The sequence below is a fragment of the Neolamprologus brichardi genome, chromosome 9 (genome assembly GCF_056152115.1).
Source record: "Neolamprologus brichardi isolate AB-2024 chromosome 9, ASM5615211v1, whole genome shotgun sequence".
Lineage (NCBI taxonomy): Eukaryota > Metazoa > Chordata > Actinopteri > Cichliformes > Cichlidae > Neolamprologus > Neolamprologus brichardi.
In genome coordinates this window covers 24,462,921-24,488,270 of record NC_142112.1, presented here as the reverse complement: position 1 = coordinate 24,488,270, position 25,350 = coordinate 24,462,921, and the positions used below count along the sequence as shown (strand labels likewise).

General features: G+C 41.5%; 3 protein-coding genes across 4 annotated transcripts; all 3 read left to right on the top strand.

The window, feature by feature from the left end:
* The first annotated feature begins 126 nt into the window (after window positions 1-126).
* On the top strand, window positions 127-4,756 carry cpb1 (carboxypeptidase B1 (tissue)). The gene is made up of 11 exons (XM_006795101.3): window positions 127-270; window positions 786-861; window positions 940-1,064; window positions 1,177-1,276; window positions 1,372-1,473; window positions 2,122-2,226; window positions 2,311-2,421; window positions 2,539-2,629; window positions 2,970-3,172; window positions 4,010-4,094; window positions 4,399-4,756. Exons 1-11 carry the CDS (start codon window positions 206-208, stop codon window positions 4,584-4,586), a joined length of 1,251 nt encoding a protein of 416 aa, XP_006795164.2. The 5' UTR covers window positions 127-205; the 3' UTR covers window positions 4,587-4,756.
* A 1,836-nt stretch (window positions 4,757-6,592) lies between these two features.
* gyg1b (glycogenin 1b) lies at window positions 6,593-20,072 on the top strand. 2 transcript variants are annotated; one of them, XM_006795102.3, is made up of 8 exons: window positions 6,593-6,714; window positions 8,829-8,964; window positions 9,084-9,258; window positions 9,355-9,517; window positions 16,726-16,852; window positions 17,936-18,152; window positions 18,795-18,833; window positions 19,094-20,072. In XM_006795102.3, exons 1-8 carry the CDS (start codon window positions 6,708-6,710, stop codon window positions 19,250-19,252), a joined length of 1,023 nt encoding a protein of 340 aa, XP_006795165.1. In that variant the 5' UTR covers window positions 6,593-6,707; the 3' UTR covers window positions 19,253-20,072. The 2 variants fall into 2 exon arrangements, with proteins under 2 accessions (XP_006795165.1, XP_006795166.1); XM_006795103.3 differs by lacking the exon at window positions 18,795-18,833.
* An 802-nt stretch (window positions 20,073-20,874) lies between these two features.
* Window positions 20,875-24,711, top strand: bdh1 (3-hydroxybutyrate dehydrogenase 1). Its single transcript, XM_006795104.3, has 5 exons — window positions 20,875-21,672; window positions 21,982-22,092; window positions 23,091-23,232; window positions 23,321-23,473; window positions 24,072-24,711. The coding sequence occupies exons 1-5, from the start codon at window positions 21,460-21,462 to the stop codon at window positions 24,536-24,538; spliced, it is 1,086 nt and encodes a 361-aa protein (XP_006795167.2). The 5' UTR covers window positions 20,875-21,459; the 3' UTR covers window positions 24,539-24,711.
* The last annotated feature ends 639 nt before the right edge of the window (window positions 24,712-25,350 follow it).

Below are 25,350 nucleotides of genomic sequence, written 5' to 3'. Positions count from 1 at the left end.
AAATGCCTCAAACACGCCCTGAATCAATTAATCATTGACAGCACATCACGTAGGCTCTCGTTTTTCCACGTAACACCTAAAAAAAAACAGCGACACAGCAAAGGACGTATGACACATCTTTGCGTAAAAGACTCAGATTGGTGGATGTACGGCAAGCTGCGAGGTATAAGTGTCGTACACAAGGAAAGCCAGCTTCATTGCCAACATGAAGGTCCTCCTGTTTTTTGGATTGGTGGCTTTTGCCCTCGCTGACGTCACTCGCTTTGAGGGGTAAATTTACACTTTTGTTTAAAAAAAGGACTGCATTCCTGTAAACTACAGCATGTGATGACACTAAAAATATAATGACAAATATGATAAATAGAAGTACTATATAAGCCTGCGTTCTAGTTTAGGTTGATGTAATCAAATGGATTTATGTCAATTTAAGTCATTTACTGCAATTAATAAACCATTTATTAAAGCTACTGAAATCTGTGTTTATAAATATTTGCACTCTGGCAAAGGGATATTGAACTATTAATATCATATAATGATATAATATTTATAACCCTGCGGTATATAATAAAACCACAGGGTAGGGCAGCAAATGTGTCCTGAAACGTCATTTAACACAGACACACATCTATAGAGGCTAAAAATTGTACTGTTTGCATGTTCCCTAAGTTTGTGGCTTATGCAAAGGGTATTATTGTGTTCCAAAGAAACTGCTGAGGAGTGAAGGCAAAGTGTTTGTGGATGCTATTTTATAATGTTGATTTCTCTCACTCCCCTTTTTTAAACAGTGATAAAGTTCTGCGTCTGAAGCCTGTCCTTAATGAACATGTGAAAGTCATTAGGGAACTGGCTAACAGTGTTCAGGTACCCATCTGCTTTCACACATACAGGCACACACATATGTTTCATTGCTCAAGTGTTTGACTTTGCTGCCATCTGCAGCTCGACTTCTGGGCCCCAGAAAGTGCTGAGCAGGTGACTGTGGGCATGAGCGTGGACATCCGTGTGCCTGCCCAGTACCTTGACATGGTGTTCACCGTCCTGCAGCAGAGCGGCATGCAGCTAGAGTAGGTCGCTAGACAAACAATTAAACTAAAGGATATTTATCTGGATATTTTGTGCCCCAGATTTACATTCTTCACGCAGTGCTGTGACACTTTTTAATTAAACCCTATTCAGGGTCTTTATTGATGACGTTCAGGAGGCTGTTGATCGCCAGATTGAAAACAAGGGTTCTCCCAGAGCCCACAGCTACACCAAGTACAACACCTGGAGTGATGTAAGAGTCAAAACCCTTAAGAGCACCGATCTCAATTCTGATTTTCTTTTCTGGTTTTCAGTAATTTCTTACCATATTTGTCCTGTTTATTTTAGATTGAGTCATGGATGAACTCAATGGCTACTTTCAATTCTGATATGATCAGCAAGGAGGTGATTGGAAACACCTATGAGGGGCGTCCCATGGTAGTTCTCAAGGTAGGCTTACCCAAATAAATATTAAAGAATTTAGTCTAAGGAGCTTGGAAAGAAAAGCGTCTGGACTTCTTTAAGTTGCTTGAAGACGTTTCACCTCTCATCCGAGAAGCTTCTTCAGTTCTAAGGGTCAAATGGTGGAGAGTCCCAGATTTAAACCCAGTGGGAGTTTCCCCCCAAAGAGGGACATAGGACCCCCTGATGATCCTCTACCTAATCGCATGAGCCAAGGTGTGAAAATAGGTGTGGGTCACAATCAGCCAGGGTTTTGGGTGAGCTCATTGTGAAACCTGGACCCATCCTATCATGTGATTTCCTGAGGTCAGATGGCCCAGGGTGTGAGTGGGCGTTAAGGCGTCTGGGAAGCGATCTCAAAACTGGATTAGAGATGGCAGACAGTTGGTGTCGTAAACCACCGCCTCTGTTCAAAGATGGTCGCTCACAGTGGACGTAAATGGCTTCTTTCACTCCTCTTTCAAACCATCTGTCCTCTCTGTCCAAAATGTGAATACTGGCATCCTCTTTCCAAGCTCCTTAGACTATGATGACCTGGATGACTGAGAACCTTCACAGACATTAAATAATTTATTTTTTCATTTATATTATAATTACATGCAACAATTGTTTTGTGATTACATTTAACAACCACAGATTGGTAAGAAGTCTGGTTCAACCAAGCCTGCCATCTTCATGGACTGCGGATTCCACGCCAGAGAGTGGATCTCTCATGCTTTCTGTCAGTGGTTTGTCAATGAGGTAAGGAAGATGCCAGGATGGCCGAGGCAAGCACCTACAAATAATGAATATAACTGATTACAGCACAAATGTTTTCTTCCTCAGGCTGTGACCACCTATGGTAGTGATTCTCAGATGACTAGCCTGCTCGACAAGATGGATGTCTTTGTTCTGCCCGTCTTCAACATCGATGGTTACGTGTTCACCCACACAAACGTACGTTACAATCCATTCAAACTTAAGTTGTTTGCCTTAGTTAAAAGAAGAGATGCCTTGCACTATATCTTGAAGAATGCATTGATTGCACATCTGTATGCATTTTGGGAACTTTAGAACAGGATGTGGAGAAAAACTCGCTCCAGGAACGCTGGATCCAGCTGCCTTGGAACTGATCCAAACAGAAACTTTAATGCTGGCTGGTGCAGTAAGTATGACATATGCACAGTTAAATCTTAGACTGATAAAAAAAAAATTGGGGTAATTTGCAATTGCATTGGTTATTTTTAAATGTCAGTTAATAGGCATTCCATAAAAAGCTAAATTTATTTACAAAAATACAAAAAACTCCAGCAAAAATATCATGTCATAGAACTGTATATTGTTATAGATTTTCCATGTATTTTAATCTGGCAAGTCAATAATATGTTTAGTTACAGTTTGGCTGCTTGGTAACATTTTTAGTTTGTAATTTATTATTTCATTTTATTTTACAATTTTAAAAAGAAAAAAAAAACTTTTATACGTGGTTTTCTATGTGACTGCAGCCACTGGAGCTTCCACCAACCCCTGCAGCGAAACTTACTGTGGCACCGCTCCTGAATCTGAAATTGAATCCAAGAATCTTGCTGACTTCATCCGCAAAAATAAATCCATTATCAAGGCCTACATCACTATCCACTCCTATTCTCAGCTGCTGCTCTTCCCCTACTCCTACACCTATGAGTTAGCTGCAGACCATGACGAGCTGGTAAGTCACTGTTATCTGCCTTAGCATTGCAGTGAGTGTACAAAACCTACCTCTGAGTCAGGCTATGTGTAATTATGAATTCGGTTCATTCAAATAATGATCTGTATGTGTGATATACATGAATATGAGCAAATAAAAAGTTTTACAATAGATCATATAATATAAACATATATAACTCTACCCACCCCATTACTGTGTTACTCTTATCTAAGGGCCACACTTAGCTGCAGCAAATCATTTACTCCCTGCTTACATGGCTCATTCTCATGGCTCTTTTACCTCTCACTGGGGTGTCCGTGGTGCTGCACAGTTAACACTCACACCCCTGCTTCAGCTCTCACACTAACTGAGGCAGATCACACGTCTCTGCCTCTCTATTACTCACTTGTAATTTAGACTGTCTTCTGACACTTTACAGAACAAAAGAACTCCAGGGATCTGTCATAACTCATCAGTCTGGCCAGAAATATCATTTCCTGCTTGTGTGTTTCTCTGGGGGTTTCATTTCCTCTTGCAACTCGCTGATGCTTTTACTGCTTTCTATAATATCACTAAAAATGTTACTGGAAACCCGCAGGGTGAAAAGCATGTATTTATAACGTGTAACAGCTATATTTTAAAGGTGGTGTCGTTTGTGTGCGTGCTTTGTTTGGTTTAAAGTGACAAATTTTAAATTAAAAAGTCCTCCAAATTCAAGCATTTCCAGACAATGACACACCTTTGCTCAGTCTGATATACTCAGATACTGTGTTGATATATATACATGTATATAGTTTAAACCTTATAATTAATTCACTCTATAAAACATTTGACTTTTGTTTGTATTTTGTATTGTAGATGGCAGTTGCTAAGGGAGCTTCTTCAGCTCTGCGTAGCCTGTATGGCACAGTCTACACCAGCGGCCCCGGTGCTCCAACTATCTGTGAGTACAGCAAATAGTCACACTTTATTGTGGGAAGATTGCATATTCAGTGATAGCTCGATAACCTATTTCCACCTCTGTCATTATGCATTATGGTGTGTTCTCAGCACACCCATCTCCATTGAGAAATGTGGCCTCTTGAAACCACAAAAGGCAATCATGAGCCACAGCTATTTCAAGCAAGGGATTATTTTTTTTGCCCCCCTGAAGTAAAATGTGTATGAAAACACATGTAGACTGTCCCAGGTTGTCAGAATGTCACCATCTCATTGATTTCCCTCACTCTCTCCTCATCTGCCCTTAGACCCCGCTGCTGGAGGCTCTGATGACTGGGCCTACGACCTGGGAGTGAAATATTCCTACACCTTCGAGTTGCGTGACGAGGGTCAATATGGCTTCCTGCTGCCCGAGTCTCAGATCAAGCCCACATGCGAGGAGACCATGCTGGCCGTCAAGTACATTGCGGCCCACGTGCAGAAGAACCTCTATTAAAATGCGGAACTGCCAGGACCCCTGCCAACTCGGCTCCTCTGTACCAGCCCCCAGCCCCTCCAACCTCTCAGCCATCTCCTGCCCGTATCCATGGATACAGGGCACCACCCGCCATGTTTCCTCACTGTGCTTGACAGAATGTCAAGCAAACAATAAAATCAATGATCCATCCCCACACGCTGAATCAATTTTTTTATGTGTATACGATAATATTGTGTCTGGTACACAGAGGCTTTACTGCGTACGAACAGCAATAATAACACTTTCACTTTAGGGCTCATCATCTGCTGCAATGAATGCAAATTAAGAGGGAAACATTTTAGAAACGTATACCACAACCTTTAAGAAAACATATTGTGTAATGTAACCATAATGTAACTGTGCCAAACACCAAATGTTCTTATAGTTTCTATAAAGTGTCTATAAAGGAGACATTACTTTAAGAAAACAAAGGAAAGAGCCACAAATTTATTGCACGCCTTTGGATCACAGTGATCCCTCTTGTTCAGATGGCACTGCTCCAGTAGCAGCGCTTAGGTGGGCGTGGGTATCTGTTGTTAGGGATTTTCAAAACAGGGGCACAGTATGTGACAAGCAAAGAGCACTTCTTGGCAGCATCTCCATTCTGCCAAGCATCTGCCTCGGTGGAGAAAATAAGGGAGCCAAAGACCAGCGGGAAATTTTACTTCACATTCACATTTCTGGGGTAAAATTGGAAAAGGACATTTCACTGACTGGTTTTCACGCATCACAATGCAGGGAAAAAAATTATGACTAGTTTTATATTCAAATAAAAGCAGTGTATTGACCCTCATCCCACTGATATATATAATATAGTATGTACTATATTTTTTATGACTTTGTTAGTCAGCTTGTTCGTTATATTGTCATTTCAGTGATTTCTATTTCTCCTTTGATTGGTGCTTTTTAAAAATGCAAATGCCCATGCAGTTTGGTGTGGGCCTAAATTAAAGAGGCACTCTTTCAGTGATTTAAAAGAAGAAATTTCAACATCGTATGAAGGCTCTAGGCCAGACCCAGGACACACTGGGGAGATTATGTCTCTGTGCTGGATAGTTACACGTTTATTTCAATGATAACACAAATGATTTGTACTTTAAATTACTGAAAATTAACAGACAAAAGATGATAAACAGGCTTTTACATAATAATGTTTAGATTTCTGTTTTACAAATATGCAAATTAACTGTAACATTTTCAAAAATAATAATAGTCATAATTTTTCTTTAGATTAAGTAATAAAATAACACTTTAAGAAGATTATATTTGCTTTTTGCAGTAAATTATTCTTGAGCTCCTTAGGAAATAGTCCACTGCATGCATGTTAAACATGTTGGTAAGATTGTGGTTAATATTCCCATTTGTATGCTTTTAATTCTGCCACTTGATGTCATTATTTTGATTTAAATGTAAGACAGTAAAATGACATATCATCCTCTTGCTTAATTATGACACTCCTCTTAAAGTACACTACTTGAGCTAAAAATAATTCACTGTTGTGTAATACAATAAGAGCACTGAATGACCTCCTAAACTACGGTTTGATAACTGCCTTGCTATACGGTCTTCAATCCACAAGGTGGCGACAACGTGCCAAATGTTTACTACAGGACATCTTGTTCCTGGACGCATTACATCTTCGCCGTCTTTCATTTGTCACTATAACTAAAGATGACAGGACTCAGGGGAGATACCCGGCAGCTGTTTGAAATGTCAGAGCTGTAGAATTATGTCCTGAGAGTGCAACGTTATCTCTGACTCAAATAATTTTTCCCCCTTTACTTTTTCAGAGTTGTGAATTTTCCGTAACGTTAGGAGGAGGAAGTAATGCATAATATTTTCAATAATTGTAATTTTTGTTTTCATCTGTAGGCTGTTTACCTGTAAACCTGTTGAAAGCGGTGTTGCTTGAGGTGCTGCTGTGTAGCGGTGGAGCATGTCGACAGCAGGTGGGTGTGTTGGGGGCTGTCACGTGACGCCGGGTCTGGCTGCTGTCGTCTTGGTATTTAAACCACCTCTGTATATTTAGTCGGTCCTTTTCGCCACGCAAGGCTTCTGCAAAGTCCAGTCTACAGAGTAGCTGCGACTTATTCGTCAGTCATGGCTGGTAGGTAACATTTTAACACTCTCAGCGTCGATAGTAAAAAATTCTTGTTAATTATTTGTTTTTTTTCTCAAAAGTTTTAAAAGTAGCAAATGGCGCGAACTTTGGTGACATTAAATTACATTATGTAGCTAATATAGTCTTTTGTCACTGTTCTCTTTGTTTTTGGGTAGTTGTGTTCCCTTGTTGAATAAGAAGTTTAGTATTCTTAAAGTGGTTACAGTCTTACTTTACATAATTAACTCGTATTTGTCACAGTGACCAGCTACTGGTGTGACATAATTACCGTGTTACTACTTTTTATAACTGTTCCATTTTGTCATGTATATATTAGGAAACTGCCAAAAGTAGGTGCAGTGGACACAGTGCGATAAAATCATTTCACAGAGTACCTTTTTAGACTACTTTACTATCATTGGACCTTAGTTTGAGACCTACTACACTACTCTGTGTCCTAAGTCGCCATAATTAACTTTTAATTTGTGGTATAAGCTTACTGGGAACCGTCCCCCTGACTCAAAATGAAAGGACCCTGCTGCCTGGACGGTGACTTCACTGTAACTTGGGTTGTTGCAGAGCTAATTCCCATCTTTTATGTGTTTTTTTAGTGTTACATTCATATTGCAGAAGGGTTTCTACCAATTGAAAAGGGGGCGTAAGAGAAAGGAGGTGTGGCACTGTGAAAAGGCAGTGAGACAGAACAAATTTTCCTGGCAAGCTGTGGTATTTGGAACCATTGTTCTCCAACTGGCCCAAACTTAGAAACTCTGGGCTGCTAGCATGTCAGACATACTCTATCTATTGTGCTCTCCTTGCCCATTATTGGTATCTTACTGCCAGAGGGTTAGCGCATAGGCCAAATGGGATTGGTGTTGGCCTAACTGCTAGTCACACAACTATCCCAGCTGCCATGCTGATTTCGTCATCTCAGTTTATATGTCCTCTCACAGGCAAGCGGTTGTTCCCAAGACTTGACTTGGCAGATTTTCCTCCCAGCAGCCTGAGGTGGTGGTACAGAGTAGATGCCACACTGCAAATAAAAATCACCTTAATGAGACATTTAAACCTTTATGGGGTACTTTGCGAGAAAACTTTTAGTGAGGTTAGATTGTGTTGCTCATTCAAAAACACTTGAAATAATCAACATATTAATTATTTGGATCATTCATGCTTTAGAGAATCCACATAGAAACACATCACCTAAAAGGCAAAAGGCTACAACTGCAGTGTAATGTTTTTGGTGTGTGTTTCATATTCCAGTAAACTTTAAAAATACATGCAATGCAGTTACACTGGAGAAAAATATCTACTATCCATCTTTTCACTTCTTCAATTTAGAGTCACAGGAAGCTGGAGCCCATCCCACCTGTCTTAGGCGGCGAGGTCACCAATCTGTCAAAGGGCTTGGGGGGAAAATAGACTAGCATCTTTCCATCATTTGGTCATTCACAGAAGAGTTATGGAAATTCTTTAAATGGGATGAATTCATTGACTAACACATCTATCCATTTTCTTCCCTTATCTATGGAAGATGTCCAAGCAGAGAAGCCCAGACCTCCCTCTACCTATCGAAGGGAACACCACGGTGTTGCCATGACACACCCCAATCTCTTGGGCGTGCCATGGGTCTACCTCCTTGTAGGACATTCCTGGAACACCTTACCCAGGAGGCATCCTTGTCAAATGTGCGAATTACCTCAGTTGGCACCTTTGGATGTGCAGGAGTAGTGGCTCTACTCTGAGCCGCTCACAAATTAGTGCACTCTTCAGCATGTGGACTGTGTGGGGCAGCCCCACACTGCGAAAACGGAGGCTTTTGAAAAATATGACACATTTAAGTCATATGATGCAGTCATATGATGCAGTTATGTGACCAATTCAACTAAGACAACTAACCAATTCAACCACTTCATAACATTTAGAACAGAATCTGACTAACACACGAGTTTGAGAGCATTCTTAAATTGTATGTACTATATTAAGAAGCAACTTTAAGTTAAGCAACTCAGGGTGCGCCCAATCTCTTCTCATCTTGGAAGCGAAGCAGGGTTGGGCGTGGTTAGTACTTGGGTGGGAGCAACCTTTAACCAATTTAATTCAGTTTTCTTTCTTTACAGATCAGGCATTTGTGACATTGGCTACCAATGACAGCTATGCACGGGGAGCAATGGTTTTGGGTAAATCCCTCCGTAAGCACAATACAGCCAAGAAGCTGGTGGCACTCATTGGTCCACAAGTATCAGAGCCTAGCCAGTAAGAAACTTTACCTACATTCACTTTTTCTCACTCATACATATTACCGTTCCTGTGAACTCTTGTTTTCCACATGGGTGGTTGACAGTGATTCATTTCATAGTATTGTAAATCATTAGGTCTGTGCTGAAGAGGATCTACGATGAGGTGAGGGTGGTGGATGTGCTAGACAGTGGCGACACTGCACACCTGGCCATGATGAAGAGACCCGATCTGGGCGTCACCTTCACCAAACTCCACTGCTGGACCCTCACACATTACTCCAAATGTGTTTTCATGGATGCAGACACTATGGTGAGGCTAACAGGTCATTTTGCTACAGCACAAAGAAAATGAAGATGCTGCACATTACTGGTGTGTATAAACATGTGCTTTGTTTGTGCATCTCAGGTTCTTTCAAATATAGATGAGTTGTTTGATAGAGAGGAACTGTCAGCTGCTCCTGACCCTGGCTGGCCCGATTGCTTCAACTCTGGCGTTTTTGTTTTTCGTCCTTCTGTGGAGACTCATGGCAAACTGCTTCAGTATTGTACAGAACACGGCAGCTTTGACGGTAAGCTGCCGTAAAATGCCGGGATGCATTTTATAAAATGTATATTAAAGGGCTATTATAGCATTTTCAGGAATGCACTTGGTTCTATGCAATGACTAATGACATGTAACATGTTTATTATTGAGATTCAGGGTTGCAGTTAGCGAAAATTTATGTTTACATCTACTTTTCATGTTATTGGCAATGATATAGCAAGGGAGGAACTTCTGCCCTTTTAAATTCCTTTTTTTTTGAGTCAAACATTGTTTTGGAAACGCTCTTGGTAACATGATGTTTAACTGGGCTTGTTTATCTTTTGCTCTAAGTAAGGTCTTTATCAAGCTCGGTGCCTGGAAACAAGGCTCGCCTGTAAGAGACTTTCGAGCTCTGCTGAGTTATTCTCAGGGGCTCACCGGGGTGGGGTGAAGGTTAAATTTGAGAGGCCCTGTTTTGCACAGAGCACCAGTTGACATTAAGCAACACTTTTCCATGGAGCGTACTGTTGCTGAATTGTAGTCAAAGCTATGCCGGCCATATCAGGTTCAGTGAAGGGCTAGAATCATCATCGATCCGTAGTTTCATGGTGCTCCTCGAGAATTTTTTTTTAATATTACATAATCTAAATGGGAAAAAATGAACACTTGCATTTTAGAAAGTAGCTGAGTAACTGAGTCTGACATATTGTAGCTATCCTAACTGAGTCTGACATATTGTAGCTATCCTAACTGAGTCTGACATATTGTAGCTATCCTAACTGAGTCTGACATATTGTAGCTATCCTAACTGAGTCTGACATATTGTAGCTATCCAAAGAGAGTCTGGTGGACATCAGACCAAGTTGCCTATTTGCTTTTGAATTTATTTTTAATTAAATTTGTGCCATGTAACTTCTGTAATAATTAATAATAACTGTAATAATTTCAAGTTGTTGTCCACTTATTAGATTTTCTTCCAGGAGACCACATGTGATAGTCTAAAGTGGCAAAAAGAGTTTCTCAGTTCATCTAAGACCATGCAGCTAAGGTGACAGCTACGTCACATGACCAAAATAATGTCATGTGCATGCTGGGAACCCATCGTATATTTCTGATTGCCAAGTCTCTGTTTTGGGGAGACCAGTGTAGCTCATGGAAATCTAGGCCAAGACTTTCTTATCTGTGGCGTTTACATTGTTCAAAAATAACACTGGATTTTTAAAAGCAAATAAATAACTCAATCATCGTCAGATGACGGGAGATACTTTTGAGATGTACGGGAAATTTAATCCTTCCTTTCCTCTTCACTGGGGCTGTTTACCTAAATGTAGCCAAAGCCTGCCAACTGGGCAGTACTGGTTAGACCAGGGGTGTCAAACATAAGACCGAGCAAAGACTCCAATCCGGCCCACTGCATGTCTTTGGAAAATGTGAAAGTGGGCATAAACTTCAGATTTTAACTATATTGTCTCAAGTTTTATAGCTTTTCTTATCTTCATACTATATTATAAAAAAAAATGAAATTGCAAAAATGTTTTTATTTTTTTCACGATCTACCTTATTATCTGTTTTATTTAAGTAAGAATGAGTTAACAAAAACCTTTTTGTTTAATAATTACAACAGAGTCCAGGCAATGATCTACCAGAACTCGTATTTATTTCTCATAATTTAAACCCAAAGTGTTGTGCTGTTCTTTAATGTCTTTATTATGTAGAAAAACTGACATGTATCGTTAAAATTGCACTTCTTTTTCTTATGTTAAGATATTTCAGGGATTAAATATGAAGTTACACTTCTTTACACTGACAGAGAGAGACGTTTCACTGGTCATGCATTGAGGTGATAGTTGTTGTGATTTGGCACTTTATAGATAAAATTGAATGTAACTGAATTGGTTTGGCCAATTAAATTAATGAGATCAACGTGGGTCACAATTTAAAATGAGTTTGAACTCCCTGGTTTGGACTATAAATATCTTCTGACACCAAAAAATCTAATGTATTTTGATGAAATCTCAATTAAATGCTTAAGTGAAGAACAGTATTTATTATGTATCTGATATGCCGAGAAAAAGCTTTTGATTTCATTCAGCTGTCAGTCCTGCTGATAGAAGGGCCGGACTCTAGACAAAATCATAGTTTACTCGGGCTGCTCTGACCTCAAAAATTCCAACAAACAAAGAAAACAGTCGTGGAGTAAACAAAAGACGAAAGGGGTTCATAGTTAGGCTCGGAAGTGCCAAAGCATGTACTTGTTAGTGTCACTGAATCTGTTTCCCTTGTGATGCTGTGAGACAGATTCCATCAGGGATGGGGGGTGCCACTGGAAAAACCAATTAGTTTGCTTAATATGGGCCACTGCTTTCAAGTGCCGACTCATTCTGCCACAACAATTTTTCACATCATGATTTCAACCACATACAAAAGATATTTTCTTATTTCTTTATGAGAAAGAGTCCCTTTGGAAGCTGAAACTCATTTATCCCTTAGTGTCTTTTTGTGTCCCTGTTTCAGTGTGTTGCCACTATCTAAATGCTTGATGGCATGCTAATAAGTAAAGCTGTCTTATTTATAGACATGGATGGTCTTTTCGTGTGCACTGGGGCATGAGGTGAAGCCGCTTTGACCTTCAGCGTTTCAGTTCTGCTGTCCTGCATGGAATGCATGATATACACGTGTACCCCTCTCTACCCCGCAGAACATGAAAGATGTATTGGAAAAGAAAAATTGCAGAGGAGGAAAGAAAATAAGTGACTGAACCCAGAGGCTCTATCTCTGCATCTGTGGCTCCAGTGTTATCTGCTGCCAAAACAAACTGGCACCGGTTAGATGCACATTCTTCCTGTGTTCTGCTCATCCCCTCAAAATGAAGATACTCAGCTCCATATTAAGTTTTGAACTCTCCACTGGAGGCTGTGGGTTCAGACAAACGCCAGCTATGTGTGTTATTTTAAACCGAAGCCACAGACTTTACAGTCCTGTGCTTTTTTAGGAGAGACATGTGAAAGTTTTCTTAACAGCCAACATCTCGTCCTGTGTCAGTGTCATTTCAGTGACTCATTCACAGATTCACTGAACTTTTATCACATTTTGGGGGGGGGGGGGGGGGGGGGGGGGGGCTGTCATTTATTTAAGGCTCAGGTCTGGTCTAGTTGTCTACCTGTCACCCACCTCACATAACATCAAATAGATCCCTGCCTCCCAAACTTTTATAAGTTGTGTATTTATGTAAGTTGCTGCTGTGAGAAGGGGCTGCCCCAGTTCTAAAGCAGCCAAACTTGAGGGAGGGCAAATGGCTGTAACAGCCCTCCAATTGAACTCCAGGACCTGAGGCAACTCAGACGCAAACTTGCAGTCCATTTACTTAAAACCCAGAGGCCAGTGTTAATTCACGTACCAGCACAGTGAGAGACAAAAGTCTTTAAACGCCTTTGTCTGTTTGTATTATTTAAAGTTGGCTGGTCATGAATGGAGTAGGGTAAGGTTTGGAAATATTCAATATAATTGCAGAGGCAGCACCTCAATTTTTTCTACTGACACCAACATTATCCTTTGATTAGGATTTTTTTTTGTTTTTGCCTTTTAATCTGAAAAAAAAATTTTAAAAAAGGATTATTTACAAATAAAATGTTTTATGCAATAAAAAGAAACCTAATGACAATAATATCCCTCCCCCTCATGCCACAAAAAAAGAAAAGAAAAAAGAGCTTTGACCCGTCTGGGAATGAACATGAGAGTTCAGGGGGGTGTCCTGTGGTATCTGGCACCAAACTTTGGCAGCAGATCCTTTGGGTCCTTTGGATTTCAGGGTGTAGCTTCCTTTGAATGGGCTTGTTCAGGCGCATCCCGTAGATGGTGATTGGATTGGGATCTGCAAAGTTTGGAGGCCCGGTTAATGCTGTGGGCTCTTTGTTTTTTGAACTGTTTCCCGAAGTATTTTTGCAATGTCGTGCCTCTAATGAGACAATCAACACTGTTCACATTAACTTCGGTGGGTTTAATGTTGTGGCTGCTAAAACACATGCCCCAACCTGTGTGCACCCACTGAGGTAAAGCACTACCTGCAGTTTCTAGAAAATCAGATCTACTTTTTTCAGGTAGCTGTGGGAACATGAGATCCAGTTATGTGTCCTAAACATGTGAGAACATTTCTTTAAATGCTTGTCTGATCTTATATCTCAGCAGATGAGCTGAGCTGAGAACTAATGTGGTTTGTCACAGGTGTGCCTTTCATTCGTCTCACTCTTTCAGTGAAGACATTCAGCCAACAAACAAAACCTGACCAGAAGCATTTTTAAAGCCAAGTTTGCTGTTATGTGACAATATCAGAGATTTTCACAGCATGCGAATGCCACCAAGGCAAATTACTTCAAGACACACATTTTTACAAGAAATTACAAAACTGTTAATGAATTTTAAAACCTGGGGCTTGTTTTGTTTTCATGACTGATGTTATTAAAAAGTCAGCGCTGGAAAAGACACTGTACAGACACTGTACACTATTTGCAAATCCACTTTGATGTCTTGAAAAGATGTTACAATGTTTGAACTACACAGCAGCTGGTCCTCAGAGCCTAATTAAATCAGATTCAGTTATTTTTAATATATTATTTCTAACAAGTAATTCATGTTTTTCAATGATTAAATATGTTTTTCTGTTTTTTCATTATTGTAATTTTGTTATTCTAGCAAATTGTTAATCACTGAAAAATATGCTTAAACTTTTATTTATGTGACTATTAGTTTTATCTATACAAGACACATCTCCTGGATGCACTGGTACGCATCTTCATTAATGTATCCTGGTGTCATCAGGTGTTTCTGGTCTCACAACATCATACACCCTCGCCCAGGCGACCCAGCCGGGGGTGATCATGGCCCGACTTGCGTACCAGTAGCTACCCACGAATCAGCCCTCTTAATCCACAGCCACCTTGTGGCTTTCTCTGCCGCTTTGGTCACAGCCTGGGTGGCCGTCTTCTTGGCTGTCCCAGCCACACCCAGCTGGCCTAGGACTTCGCAGAGTCCTGCAAAGCCTCTAGAGCCCACTTCTATGGGCTCATAGAAAGTTTTCTAGCCCCTTCCCCTGCACTCCTGCACTAGTTCCTGGTACTTTGCACGTTTCCTTTCATTGGCCTCCTCGATCCCCTCTTCCCAGGGCACTGTGAGTTCCAGCATGATCAGCTGTTTTGAGACCTCAGAAATAATGATCATGTCTGGCCGGAGGGATGTTTTTGCAATGTGCTGTGGGAACTTTAGCTGTTTACCCAGGTCCCAGCTCCTCATTTGCCTTCTGAATGGCAGCAGAGTATTTCAGGCTGGAGTCAAAGAGTTTCCCCAAGCTGGTTGTTCCGTTATGGATGAAATAATGGTCCCTGAGATTGAGAACCGGAACTTGTCCGTCACCTTCCCCTTCTTCAGTACCATAGATCTTGACTTGGAAGGTTTAAAACTCATCCTTGCCCATGAGATGAGTCTCTCAAGTCCTTGCAAGATCCACCTACACCCTGGAACTGATGATGTTGTGATGGTGAGGTCATCCATATAGGCTCTAATAGGGGGCTGACGAACACCTGACCTTGTTAGTGGCCCTCTGCACTCCACCTCAGCAGCCTTTACCACTATGTTCATTGCAAGGGCAAAGAGCATAACTGAGATGGTATAGCCTGTTATTATACCTTTCCTGAGGCAGTGCCAGCCTGAAGTAACTGACCCAGAAGTGACCCTAAGCCTGAAGTTGGCGTATGGTCCAGGATCAGGTCCTTAATCTTGCTGGGGACATGGTAGAGGTGCAAAGCATGCTCAACCATTTTGTGTGGGATAGACCCATAGGCATTAGTCAGGTCCAGCCACAATACGGCTAGGTCACCTCTGTTCTCGTGGGCTTCTCTTACAAGGTGCGTAACTACGCCAGTGTGCTCTAGGCAACCAGGAACTCCTGGGATCCCCCCATTCTGAACTGATGGATCAATGTAATTGTTTCTAAGGAGAAACTCGGTCAATCTCCGGGAGACAATGCTAAAAAACACCTTCCCCTCCACACTCAATAGTGAGATACTCCGAAACTGGTTTATGTTTTTAGAGTCCTCCTCTTTGGGAATCCAGACTCCCTCTGCGCACCTCCACTGATCAGCAACTCTCCCTCTCCGCCATATCACCTTTAAGATCTTCCACAGGTGACGAAGCAGCTCTGGGCAGCGCTTATAGACAAGGTAGGGTACGCCACTGGGACCTGGAGAGGATGCTGAGTGGGCTGCTTTGATGACCTCACACACCTCCTTCAAACTTGGCTCCATCAACTTAAACTCTACTGATGGTGGGGCAGGGTTGATGAGAGCTTCGTTGGGTCCCAAGTCTTGTTCCCTCAGTGGGTCACTCATGGTCTCATGAAGGAAGTTATTCACCTCCTCTGCTGAGCACTCCAACCGGCCACTTTGCTTAACCTCAAGCAATTGTTTTGAAAAGCGAAAGGGATCAGCAATAAAAGCTGCAAGTTTCCTGGCTCTCTCTCTTCCCCGCCTCCTGTGCCATTCTGCTCTACGGAGGGTAATCAGCTTCTTCCGCAAGATGTTTTGCAGTTCCTCTAAAGCTTGCTTACCCTCCGCATCGGTGTTCTTGAACTGCTTCTTAAGGCTCCTAAGCTCCTGGCGCAGTCGATGAATCTTCATGGCCCTGCGGTTCATGGTATAAGGGGTCTTGTTACACTTCTCGGTCAGGCCGAACCTTTCTGAGGCATAGCTGACTATGATGGTGGTCATTGTTTTAAGCCTGCTGTCAGCATCTCTTTTGGCTACAGCTTGTATGATGTTGGAGAGATCCTCATCAAACCTCTGCCACTTGCTCCGACTGCTGGCTGGGGGCCACTTAATCCGCTGTTGTGGAACTACATTGCTTGGATTGGAAGACTCCGGTGCGTGGAGGGACTGGGCTCTGTGGGGTGCCTCCTGGCCGGGCTCCTCCTGCGTCTCACCAGGTTAAGGCTTGATGGACCTTTAGGCCACGTTGGTTCCTACACACCTTGCCGCAGACGCATGTCTTACTCCGATTGGAGATCTCATTCCCCCCCCCCCCCCCCCCCCGTCGGGATATCCTGGGGGTATCTCTCTTTAGGGCTTTATATGTATGTTTCTAGAGATTTGCCTTGTTATTCTACCTCATTTGGAAAGCATCAACTGCTGTTGTTTTTAAATGTGCCATGTAAAGCGACTCGACTTATCATACTGTCACACTTACCTTCGTATTTCTCTGTTGCAGGAGGAGACCAAGGGATTTTGAATGGCTTCTTTAGCAACTGGGCAACAGCTGACATATCAAAACATCTCCCTTTCATTTACAATCTCAGCAGCATAGCCATCTACACTTACCTCCCAGCATTTAAACAGTAAGTGTCTGCTAAGCACACTTAAACTCATGGAGTAATTATGAAATGCTTAAAGTCACAGGTGCGGTTTAAAAAATTTTATGTGACCAAACTCTATAAGATACTATATTTACCTGCTACCCTGGGAAATTCATATTACGCAACAGCAGTCTGTCGATGTGACTAAAATCTTGTGTCTTGGATAGAAAGCCAAGATGTAAGTAGATACCTGGTCACATGAACGCGTATTCACATCGTGACATGACATCAGGTTACGGGTGAGATGAGCAGCGAGATTCCAGCAGCACAGTTAGAGTGTCACCCCAGCAGGCCCTCAGCTCTGGGTTGGATGCCCACTCTGAGCTCAGAGCAGCTGATACACACTCCTGAAATAGAGCACTTTATTTAAAGACCTTTTAATGTTTGCCTCCAGGACTGGTCATTGTGTGCTGTGTCTAAAGCTACCCTCTCATCCTCATTCTCTGTGTCTTCACCTCTGGTCTCATCAGCAGGCTTTTTTTGGTTTGGCATTTCCTGGCATCCATCAGGATGACAGGGAAGATAAACATGTCTTTAGTTGTTTGTAGTTGTCAGCAATAACGCTTAGAGGTCTGACAAACACAGCAAAACAAACCCGACAGTGTCGGGTTCAGGTTTATTTGTGTACTTGAGCAGATTGCCAGTGCTACAAAGACATCTAAGCTTGACAGAACTGGGGTGGATCAATATATTTCTCATTCTTATTTCTCCAAAAGGATTTTGTTTCATTCATGCTAACCCAGCTTTTAAACATAGACACCCAAAAATGTTTCCTGGAGCATTAAAATTTATATTAGTGTCCAGTCCATTATTATGACCAATTAAAAACACAACAATTTAATAATATGTTTTTTGACACTAACATACAGGGTTTCTCCTAAAACATTTCTAAAACTTTTTTTTTATTTAAGAATATTCTATACTATTTATGTCTATGAATACAAATGTCTTTATTGCTACAATTTGATATTAAAAACTATTCAGAAAAGCTTCATTTAGTAAATCGAACCATAACCACACTGCATCTACAGTACATCCTCTCATTTACTGTAATTCTGGTTTCAGATATGGTGGAAATGCCAAGGTGGTCCATTTCCTGGGGAAGACCAAACCATGGGGTTACACATTTGATCCCAAAACCAAACAGATTTCAGGGAGTGAGCAGGATGCTGCCACACACCCTACTTTCCTTCTCGACTGGTGGACCCTGTACTCGGGTGATGTGGTCCCCATGCTGCATGAGGAGTATGGAGAACAGCCCTTCCACTCAGGATGTGTGGAGGTAAGTCGACATTTTAATTGAACCTGCACTATTTGCAACTTCTCATCAGATATTATCTTTAAAACAGAGCTGTTTCCTTATTTTCTGTATAGTTACAGAGGCGGATAGTTCATAAGAAAAAGACATACTTTTGTTGCTATATATTTCTAAAGGGGTAACCATAGATTTTACACCACATAGTCTTCCCTGACAACCATTTGATGAACCCCTGAGGCTGGGTGTGTATGTCCTCCCAGTCTTGAACCTAAGATTGTTTGCAACGAATGCACAAAACTACAACCATGGAGCCACTGGAAAATTCATAACAAATGGCTAAAATAGCAAGGTCAGCGTATGTGTAAGTAATCCCTGAGAGCCAAAAGTTGAGGCTTCAGACTGCTTGAAATGCTCTTAGATGTCAGCGAAAGGATCTATCCCTAATATAGTCATCTCAGACATACAGTCCCTCCCATCTTTTTCAGATCTTTTGCCTGCATGGGGAAGCCAATCTCAACAGATTTAACTTAAGGGAGCTAAAAGATCCTCTTTCAGGCAGTGGATGAGCTGAAACGCTCCAGTATAAATTTATAGCCGTTATTTTGAACTTTGAATGATGCAAAGCTATTTAAACCTCTTTTTTGTCTTCTTATTCATCTCACAAAGTTCCAGCACAGTGAAACTGTCACTTTTGAGAGTGAACAGGTATGGAGACAAAGATTTGTTTTGTTTTTTATAGCTCGGCAGTGATTAAGCATCCGTTGGCGCCTGGTTTATTGCTGTTGCTGCCCTTCCTCTAAAATCAGAGCTTTTGCGTGTTTGCCTGCAGCTATTAATTTGGAAAGGCTAAGTATGGCGGTTCGTTGCTTCCAAAAAGCAAAAAAAGGAAAAACAGCATGTTGTGTGCAGTCTGCGTGTCTTGTCATTTATTCATTTCCCTGCTGTTATGTTCCATATTCCTTCAGGGCGAGAGCAGGTCTTCGCACGCACACGCACAGGCATCCCAATCCCAGCAGATGTCCTCAGAAGAACGGAAGCAGAAATGGGAGCAAGGTCAGGCAGACTACTTGGGAATGGACTCATTTGACAATATCCAGAGAAAGCTTGATACTTTTCTCAAATAAAGAGGGATTGGCACGTGATATTTTTAAAAGAGCACTTGCGTTCTACTTGTTGCCAAGAAAATACTGCTGAAAAAAATCAGATTGCAGTTTTTCTTCCTACCTTTATTTCAACTATAAATGAGCCAAGTCCCTCTTTCCACCAGCACTACCAACTCCATACTCCAAAGACTGCCCAATTTAAGTGGGGGGAAGTAATGTGAAATTTTATGAGCGGTTTTAATTCTCTCTGCAAGATTATTATCATTCAGTTTACCCTGACACTCGTATATGTTCTGCTACAGTGTGAAAAAAGGTTTATAACCGAAGTGTGCTTGTTTAAAGGTGATTATTAAAATCTTTTTTTTTCTCATGTTTATGCTTCTTTTGTAAAAAAAACAAACAAAAAAAAGGAGATGGCAACAAGAGATCAACTGGGCCATTTGTATCGGTGTGGTTAAGATGTGTAGTCACTGACATTGTCATTTTTCAGTTTATTCTTTCCTTTTTTACTCTGCAGTAACCTGACAGTCTTCTTAATATTTTCTTTTCTCAAAAGAATTAATTCTATTGTTTTTGAATTAGAAGTCTCTGTTTTACACGGATATGAAGATATGTTTACAGCACTTCTCAAGGCCGTAGTATGGTCAGTGAGCCATGCACACTAGATCTTTAGTGCTTTAATGCCTTGCTCTCCCTACTGCTGTCATCCTATGTTATCTCACTCTTGACCAGCTGCTTTTTTAGTAGATGAAACAGGTTTGTAATTTTACCACATTATACTTGACCTGGATGTTGGCTGGAAATCTTTTATCTGGAAACAATAAAACATCCTTACAAGCTGTGGAGTTGCTCAGGTGCTTTTTTTTCTTGCTGGAATTTATATTATCTTTATATTATCCTAGGAAATGGGAGCTATTTATTAAAATGTGCAAACGTAAATGCAGATACAGTAATTTTTTTCTTCTTCTTCTGTTATCCTCCACCAGTTTCCCCATATTTTTTTAAGGACACACTGCACAGCATGCTCAGATTTGCCTTTTTTGCCAAAGGCTACTTGGGAATGATCTTGTTTATGCAAAAATACTATTTCATATCTGTCAAACTCTTATCTTTGACATTCTTCATAGATCCAACTACAGAAATGTGAATAAAGGATTTGTTTTTATGGGGTGGCTGTAGCGCAGGTCACCTACTAATCTGAAGGTTGGTGGTTTAATCTCCGTCTGCTCCAGGCTGCATGCTAAATATCCTTGGGCAAAATACTAACCCCAAGTTGCTGAAAGTGTGTGGATGAGAGATAAAAAGCACTTAAACAGAAACAGCTTAGAAAAAAGTGCTTGTGCGACTGGGTGAATGGGGCGAGTTGTGTAAAGTGCTTTGAGTACTTATACATGCATACTTCTATGATAAATTGTCTCTTAGTTGTAGAGACATCACTGGCTCATCCTTTGAGTTAGGTGCCGTTTCCATTCTTGAATGAAAAACATTCCCCCGAAAATAGTCCAGTACAAGGCTGACCCCCCCCCCCCCCTTTTTTTTTTTTTTGTGCATATTAATAAACAAAATAACCCAACAACTACTTTAGCTCTTGCTTTCGAGAAGTCCAATATCAACGATTTGGTAAGCGAGGCCATGCTAAATGAGATATACCCAGGCTTCAAAGTGTGCTTGCTCACAAATGTGTAATGATAAACGAGTCTTTTTATATACCTTTATTAAGCAAGGGAGAAATCTCTTCAAAGCAAATATGTTTTATGTCAAGAAACTTCCCTCCGTGTTACTTCCGGTTCCGTCTCAATCCCGATGATGACCAAATAAGTGTCCTGTTTTTAGAAACGGAGCATTGAGATGTAAAATATTAACGTAAAGCATAAAAAACACACCTCATAGTGACTTTGCAGTGAGAGCTTACTCCTGATACATAATGGCTGGACAGTGCTTAAGTCGGGGGCTTGTTCGTGGATCTCGGCCCGAAGTTGGTTCGAGCTACACTTAACAGCTCGCCACACGACACCACACGATATAATGGTTACTTGGCGACGTCGGTTAGCCGAAAACACCTGCAACCGGATGCTTTGCGGCTACTTTTGCGGTTACACATTACAACAGGGGACTTCCCTATCCCCTTCTCTATCGCTGCAGTGATACAGGGGGCGTGCCGCCTGCCCGTGGTGACGGCTGTAAAGCGGACCGCTACGCCAGGAAAGCAAACACACCATTCCGTCAAGATGGCCTCGCTGCCCGCGCTCCGAGCGGTACTCCTGGTGGCTCTTTCGGTTTTCCTCACGGTGGTTCTGGGTTTTGGACTCCCTGTTCTGCTCAACGCGTTCATGAGGATGCTGGGGTTGCCAGAGACGAGCGTGACCGAGTGCATAGTTGCACTGTACGCAGTTTTTGTGCTGTACGTGGCGACGCCTCGAATTCCAAGAGGACTGGTGGAGGTAATGTCACAACAAACACGGGGATTAATCGCTGGTTTGCATTTTATCATGCAAAACATTGAAATGGAACACAGATGTCAGTGAAACATTGTAAAATGCAAAATTAAGCCTTGTAACTCGCAGAAAATCCTTTACAAGGTACGCTACAGTAATGTGGGGTGGGCAATATAAGTTTTTGTTTATACTGTAACAAACTGTAGTTTGCATTCACTTCGAAATATGCGTGTTTTTGTAAGCATTTTTTCTCTAATTTGCATATAATGTTAATTGTGTGTTTTGGGGGAAACTGTACTGTACCCATCTCTGTAGGTGAAAGGGAAAGCCGTGCTTATTACAGGCTGTGACACTGGATTTGGTTACGCTCTTGCCAAACATCTGCACAAACTTGGCTTTACAGTCTTTGCCGGATGTCTTCTCAAGGTAAGGATGTTGCTCATCGAGTCTGCATTTTTCCCTGATTTGCAAACAGGAAGTGAGCAAAACGTTTTCCAGAAAATCTCCCATTCCAAGGAAGATGTGGTATCGATTGCGCAGCTTAGCTGGGAATCAAGAACAACATGGCCACAAATCCCACCCACATGAAAATCAGAATGATCATTCCCTACCTATGTCCTTCTGGAGACCTGTTTTCACACTGTAAATACACCTTTTTCAGCCCAACCTCCACTCTGCTTCCTGAGTTTAAAAAAAACTGATTGAAACATGTGCTTTTAAAATAAGATATCCTAAGCTTATCTCAAAACCGATGTCGGCAAATTTAGCCTTTGAAAAAATGGGCGCTTCTTTAGTTGTGACCTCTGAACTTTTGTGGGATGAGTAAAATAATAATAATAAACTTCATCCACAGAGCATTGTTTTACATGTGTGACACAAAGTGATTTACTTAAGGAACAAACGAGCAGATGATAACATCAAGCACAAGAATGATAAGCGTAACAGTACAGTGTAAAATGTCATGTCAGCAACAGCATGTTAGCGTTCTAGTAGAAAATTAAAAACCAAAATGGATCATTAATGGGCTCTTCAATAAATGTTTAAACAGGGGGTTTAAGACTCTGCTGACCTTTTTTTTTTTTTTTTTGCTTATTTCATACCTTCAGGGCTCTTTGCCACGTTTATTTTTCACTTGTGCCTAACAAACAGATAATAATTCTTTGAGCTGACAGTAACCCAGATATTCACTTGTCACAACCAAGGTATGCAGAAGAGCATCTCTGCTTGTACAGTTTGTCATACCTTGAAACAGATGGGCTACAGCAGCAGAAAGCCACTCCTGTCCGCCAAGAACTGGAAAAAACGTTTATACTGAAGGCACAAAAAGGTTTTGATGCTCTTGTTCTTGTTAAAAGCACTGAAGCTGATTGAACTGAGACCTCTTATGCTGAGGCCGTGAGTTTAACTAATGTCTCCGCTTACAGGATAAAGGTGGAGACGGTGCAAAGGAGCTTGAGGAACTTCATTCAGATCGAATGAAGGTCGTGCAGCTGGACGTGTGCAATGAAGAGCAGGTGAACAAGGCAGTGGACCACATCAAAGAGATCCTGGGTGAATCTGAAGCGGGTAGGTCGCTCGGTAATCAAATAGATCCCACATAAAAGAAGTCGACTTTACTCATACATTTCACTCTCTCTGACTTTCTGCTGCCCAGTTCTCTGGGCTGTAGTGAATAATGCTGGTGTGTCAACGTTTGGAGAGGTCGAATTTACCTCCATGGACACCTACAAGCACGTGTCAGAGGTCAACTTGTGGGGCACCATCAGGGTTACTAAAGCTGTTTTGCCGTTAATCCGCAGGGCGAAGGGTAAGCTGCATTTTTTTCCCTCCATTCTGTGACATATAAACAGGAATCAGTTACAGTGTCCAAAATAACGGCGCCAAAGTGCAAAAATCTGAAAGATACATCCGCCTTTGAGTGAGCTATGAAGAGTTATAACAATTCAAACAAGGCTGGAAGTGAAAGAACATATTAACACATTATATAACCTTTGTTATATAAACCCTTCAATGCTGATAAGCGGTTTCAAGTATTAAGAACCACAATTATAAATGAATAAATATATAAAAACATTACTATAAAATAGGAATAAATTGTCTTTCGAAGTAAAGCAAAAAACAGTGTTATCAAAGTTGTGCTGAAGAGAAAAGAAAACTTCGCAGACGCTAACAGAACAGCAGCTCTGTTAACAAGTGTGTTATGAGTCACTGTTCGAGAAACAGTGAGGGGCCGTTATTTGCTGAGCTAAGCAAATAGCCAAGAAATGTTCCTAAAGACATCTGAACTCTGGACCTGCAAGCTTAGCAGCTTTAAAAGTGCACTAAAGGCTGTTAATTCACTTTTAAATTATGATGCATTTATTTGGAGAGTCTAAAATCTGTCCCCTTGTATCTCTTGACCACAGGCCGTGTCGTGAACGTGGCCAGCATGTATGGAAGGATGGGCAACATCATGAGGTCACCGTACTGCATTTCCAAATACGGCGTGGAAGCCTTTTCTGACTGCCTCCGCTACGAGATGAAAGCGTGGGGCGTAAAAGTGTCCATAATCGAACCGGGCAACTTCATTGTGGCCACTGGCATCTTGACCCGCGACATCGTGGCTACCACGGCCAATAAGCTGTGGAGCGAGGCGCCCTCGGAGGTGAAGGAGGATTATGGGAAGACCCACTTCGAGCAGAACATGGCTCTGATGCGCTCTTACTGCAGCAGCGGGCAGAAGGATACGGTCTCCGTGCTGGATGACATCACCGACGCCATCATGTCCAAGCGTCCTCACACACGCTACAACCCCATGGAGCCGCACTGGTGGATCAGAATGCAGGTGATGACCCACCTGCCGGGTGCCATATCTGACCTCCTTTACTTCTAGAAGAGAAGCAGTTCCTGTGTTTAGCTCACCCTGAGAATCAGATAGTGTGATATTCTTCAGCTAGGTAGCAGTTACACAGATCTACAGACTAAGTGGGGTTCCTGCCATTTGGTCCTCAGCACTTGAAATCATCTAATGATCAATCAAGCCATATATATATATATATATATATATATATATATATATATATATATATATATATATATATATATATATATATATATATATATATATATATATATATATGAATAACAAAAAGGTTTTGTAAATTGTAAGTAAATTATTGCACTTTGCTTTCATGTGTCTGGCAAGAAGCATAACTTTATCTATACAGATATTCTCTGTTGAGTAACTACTTTGGTAGTGGTTTGGTATCAGCAGAGCCAAAATCTACTCATAGCTATAAGCGCTGCATCCTTATCCCGTGCTGTGGTAAAAAATCTTTAAAAAAAAATAGTTTCTCCTTCTAGCTCTAAATATTTTTTCCCAAAAACTTGTAACGTTTTGCCTTATGGGAATCTTGTGGGGCCACCCCATTGGCACGAGGACCAACGCTGGCTCAGGAGAAAGCTCCTGCTGCTCTTCTATAGCAGACAGTGGAAAAAACCAGGGTCAGCTACTGTAGGACCATGGTGAGATTTTGGCCCGGCTCGGTCCGACGTTGCGTAACAACAGCACAATCACACTTTGTCTCTCGTGCTCCAAACCATCCTGCGTGAAGGGGTTTTGGAGCACGTCAGCACCGAGGTCTTTTGATGTGATAAATGGGTACGCTGGACTGAAAAAGCCCCCCCCCTTGTAACCTCCCCTCC

Bases quoted from the DNA above. Each gene is read 5' to 3' on its own strand.
- cpb1 (XM_006795101.3), top strand. From the start codon at position 206: ATGAAGGTCCTCCTGTTTTTTGGATTGGTGGCTTTTGCCCTCGCTGAC. The intron at 1,065-1,176 runs GTAGGTCGCTAG...AACCCTATTCAG, and splicing joins CAGAGCGGCATGCAGCTAGA to GGTCTTTATTGATGACGTTC. The intron at 2,630-2,969 runs GTAAGTATGACA...ATGTGACTGCAG, and splicing joins CTTTAATGCTGGCTGGTGCA to CCACTGGAGCTTCCACCAAC.
- gyg1b (XM_006795102.3), top strand. The intron at 18,153-18,794 runs GTAAGTCGACAT...CATCTCACAAAG, and splicing joins TCCACTCAGGATGTGTGGAG to TTCCAGCACAGTGAAACTGT. The intron at 18,834-19,093 runs GTATGGAGACAA...ATATTCCTTCAG, and splicing joins TCACTTTTGAGAGTGAACAG to GGCGAGAGCAGGTCTTCGCA.
- bdh1 (XM_006795104.3), top strand. From the start codon at position 21,460: ATGGCCTCGCTGCCCGCGCTCCGAGCGGTACTCCTGGTGGCTCTTTCG. The intron at 21,673-21,981 runs GTAATGTCACAA...CCATCTCTGTAG, and splicing joins TTCCAAGAGGACTGGTGGAG to GTGAAAGGGAAAGCCGTGCT. The intron at 22,093-23,090 runs GTAAGGATGTTG...CTCCGCTTACAG, and splicing joins TTGCCGGATGTCTTCTCAAG to GATAAAGGTGGAGACGGTGC.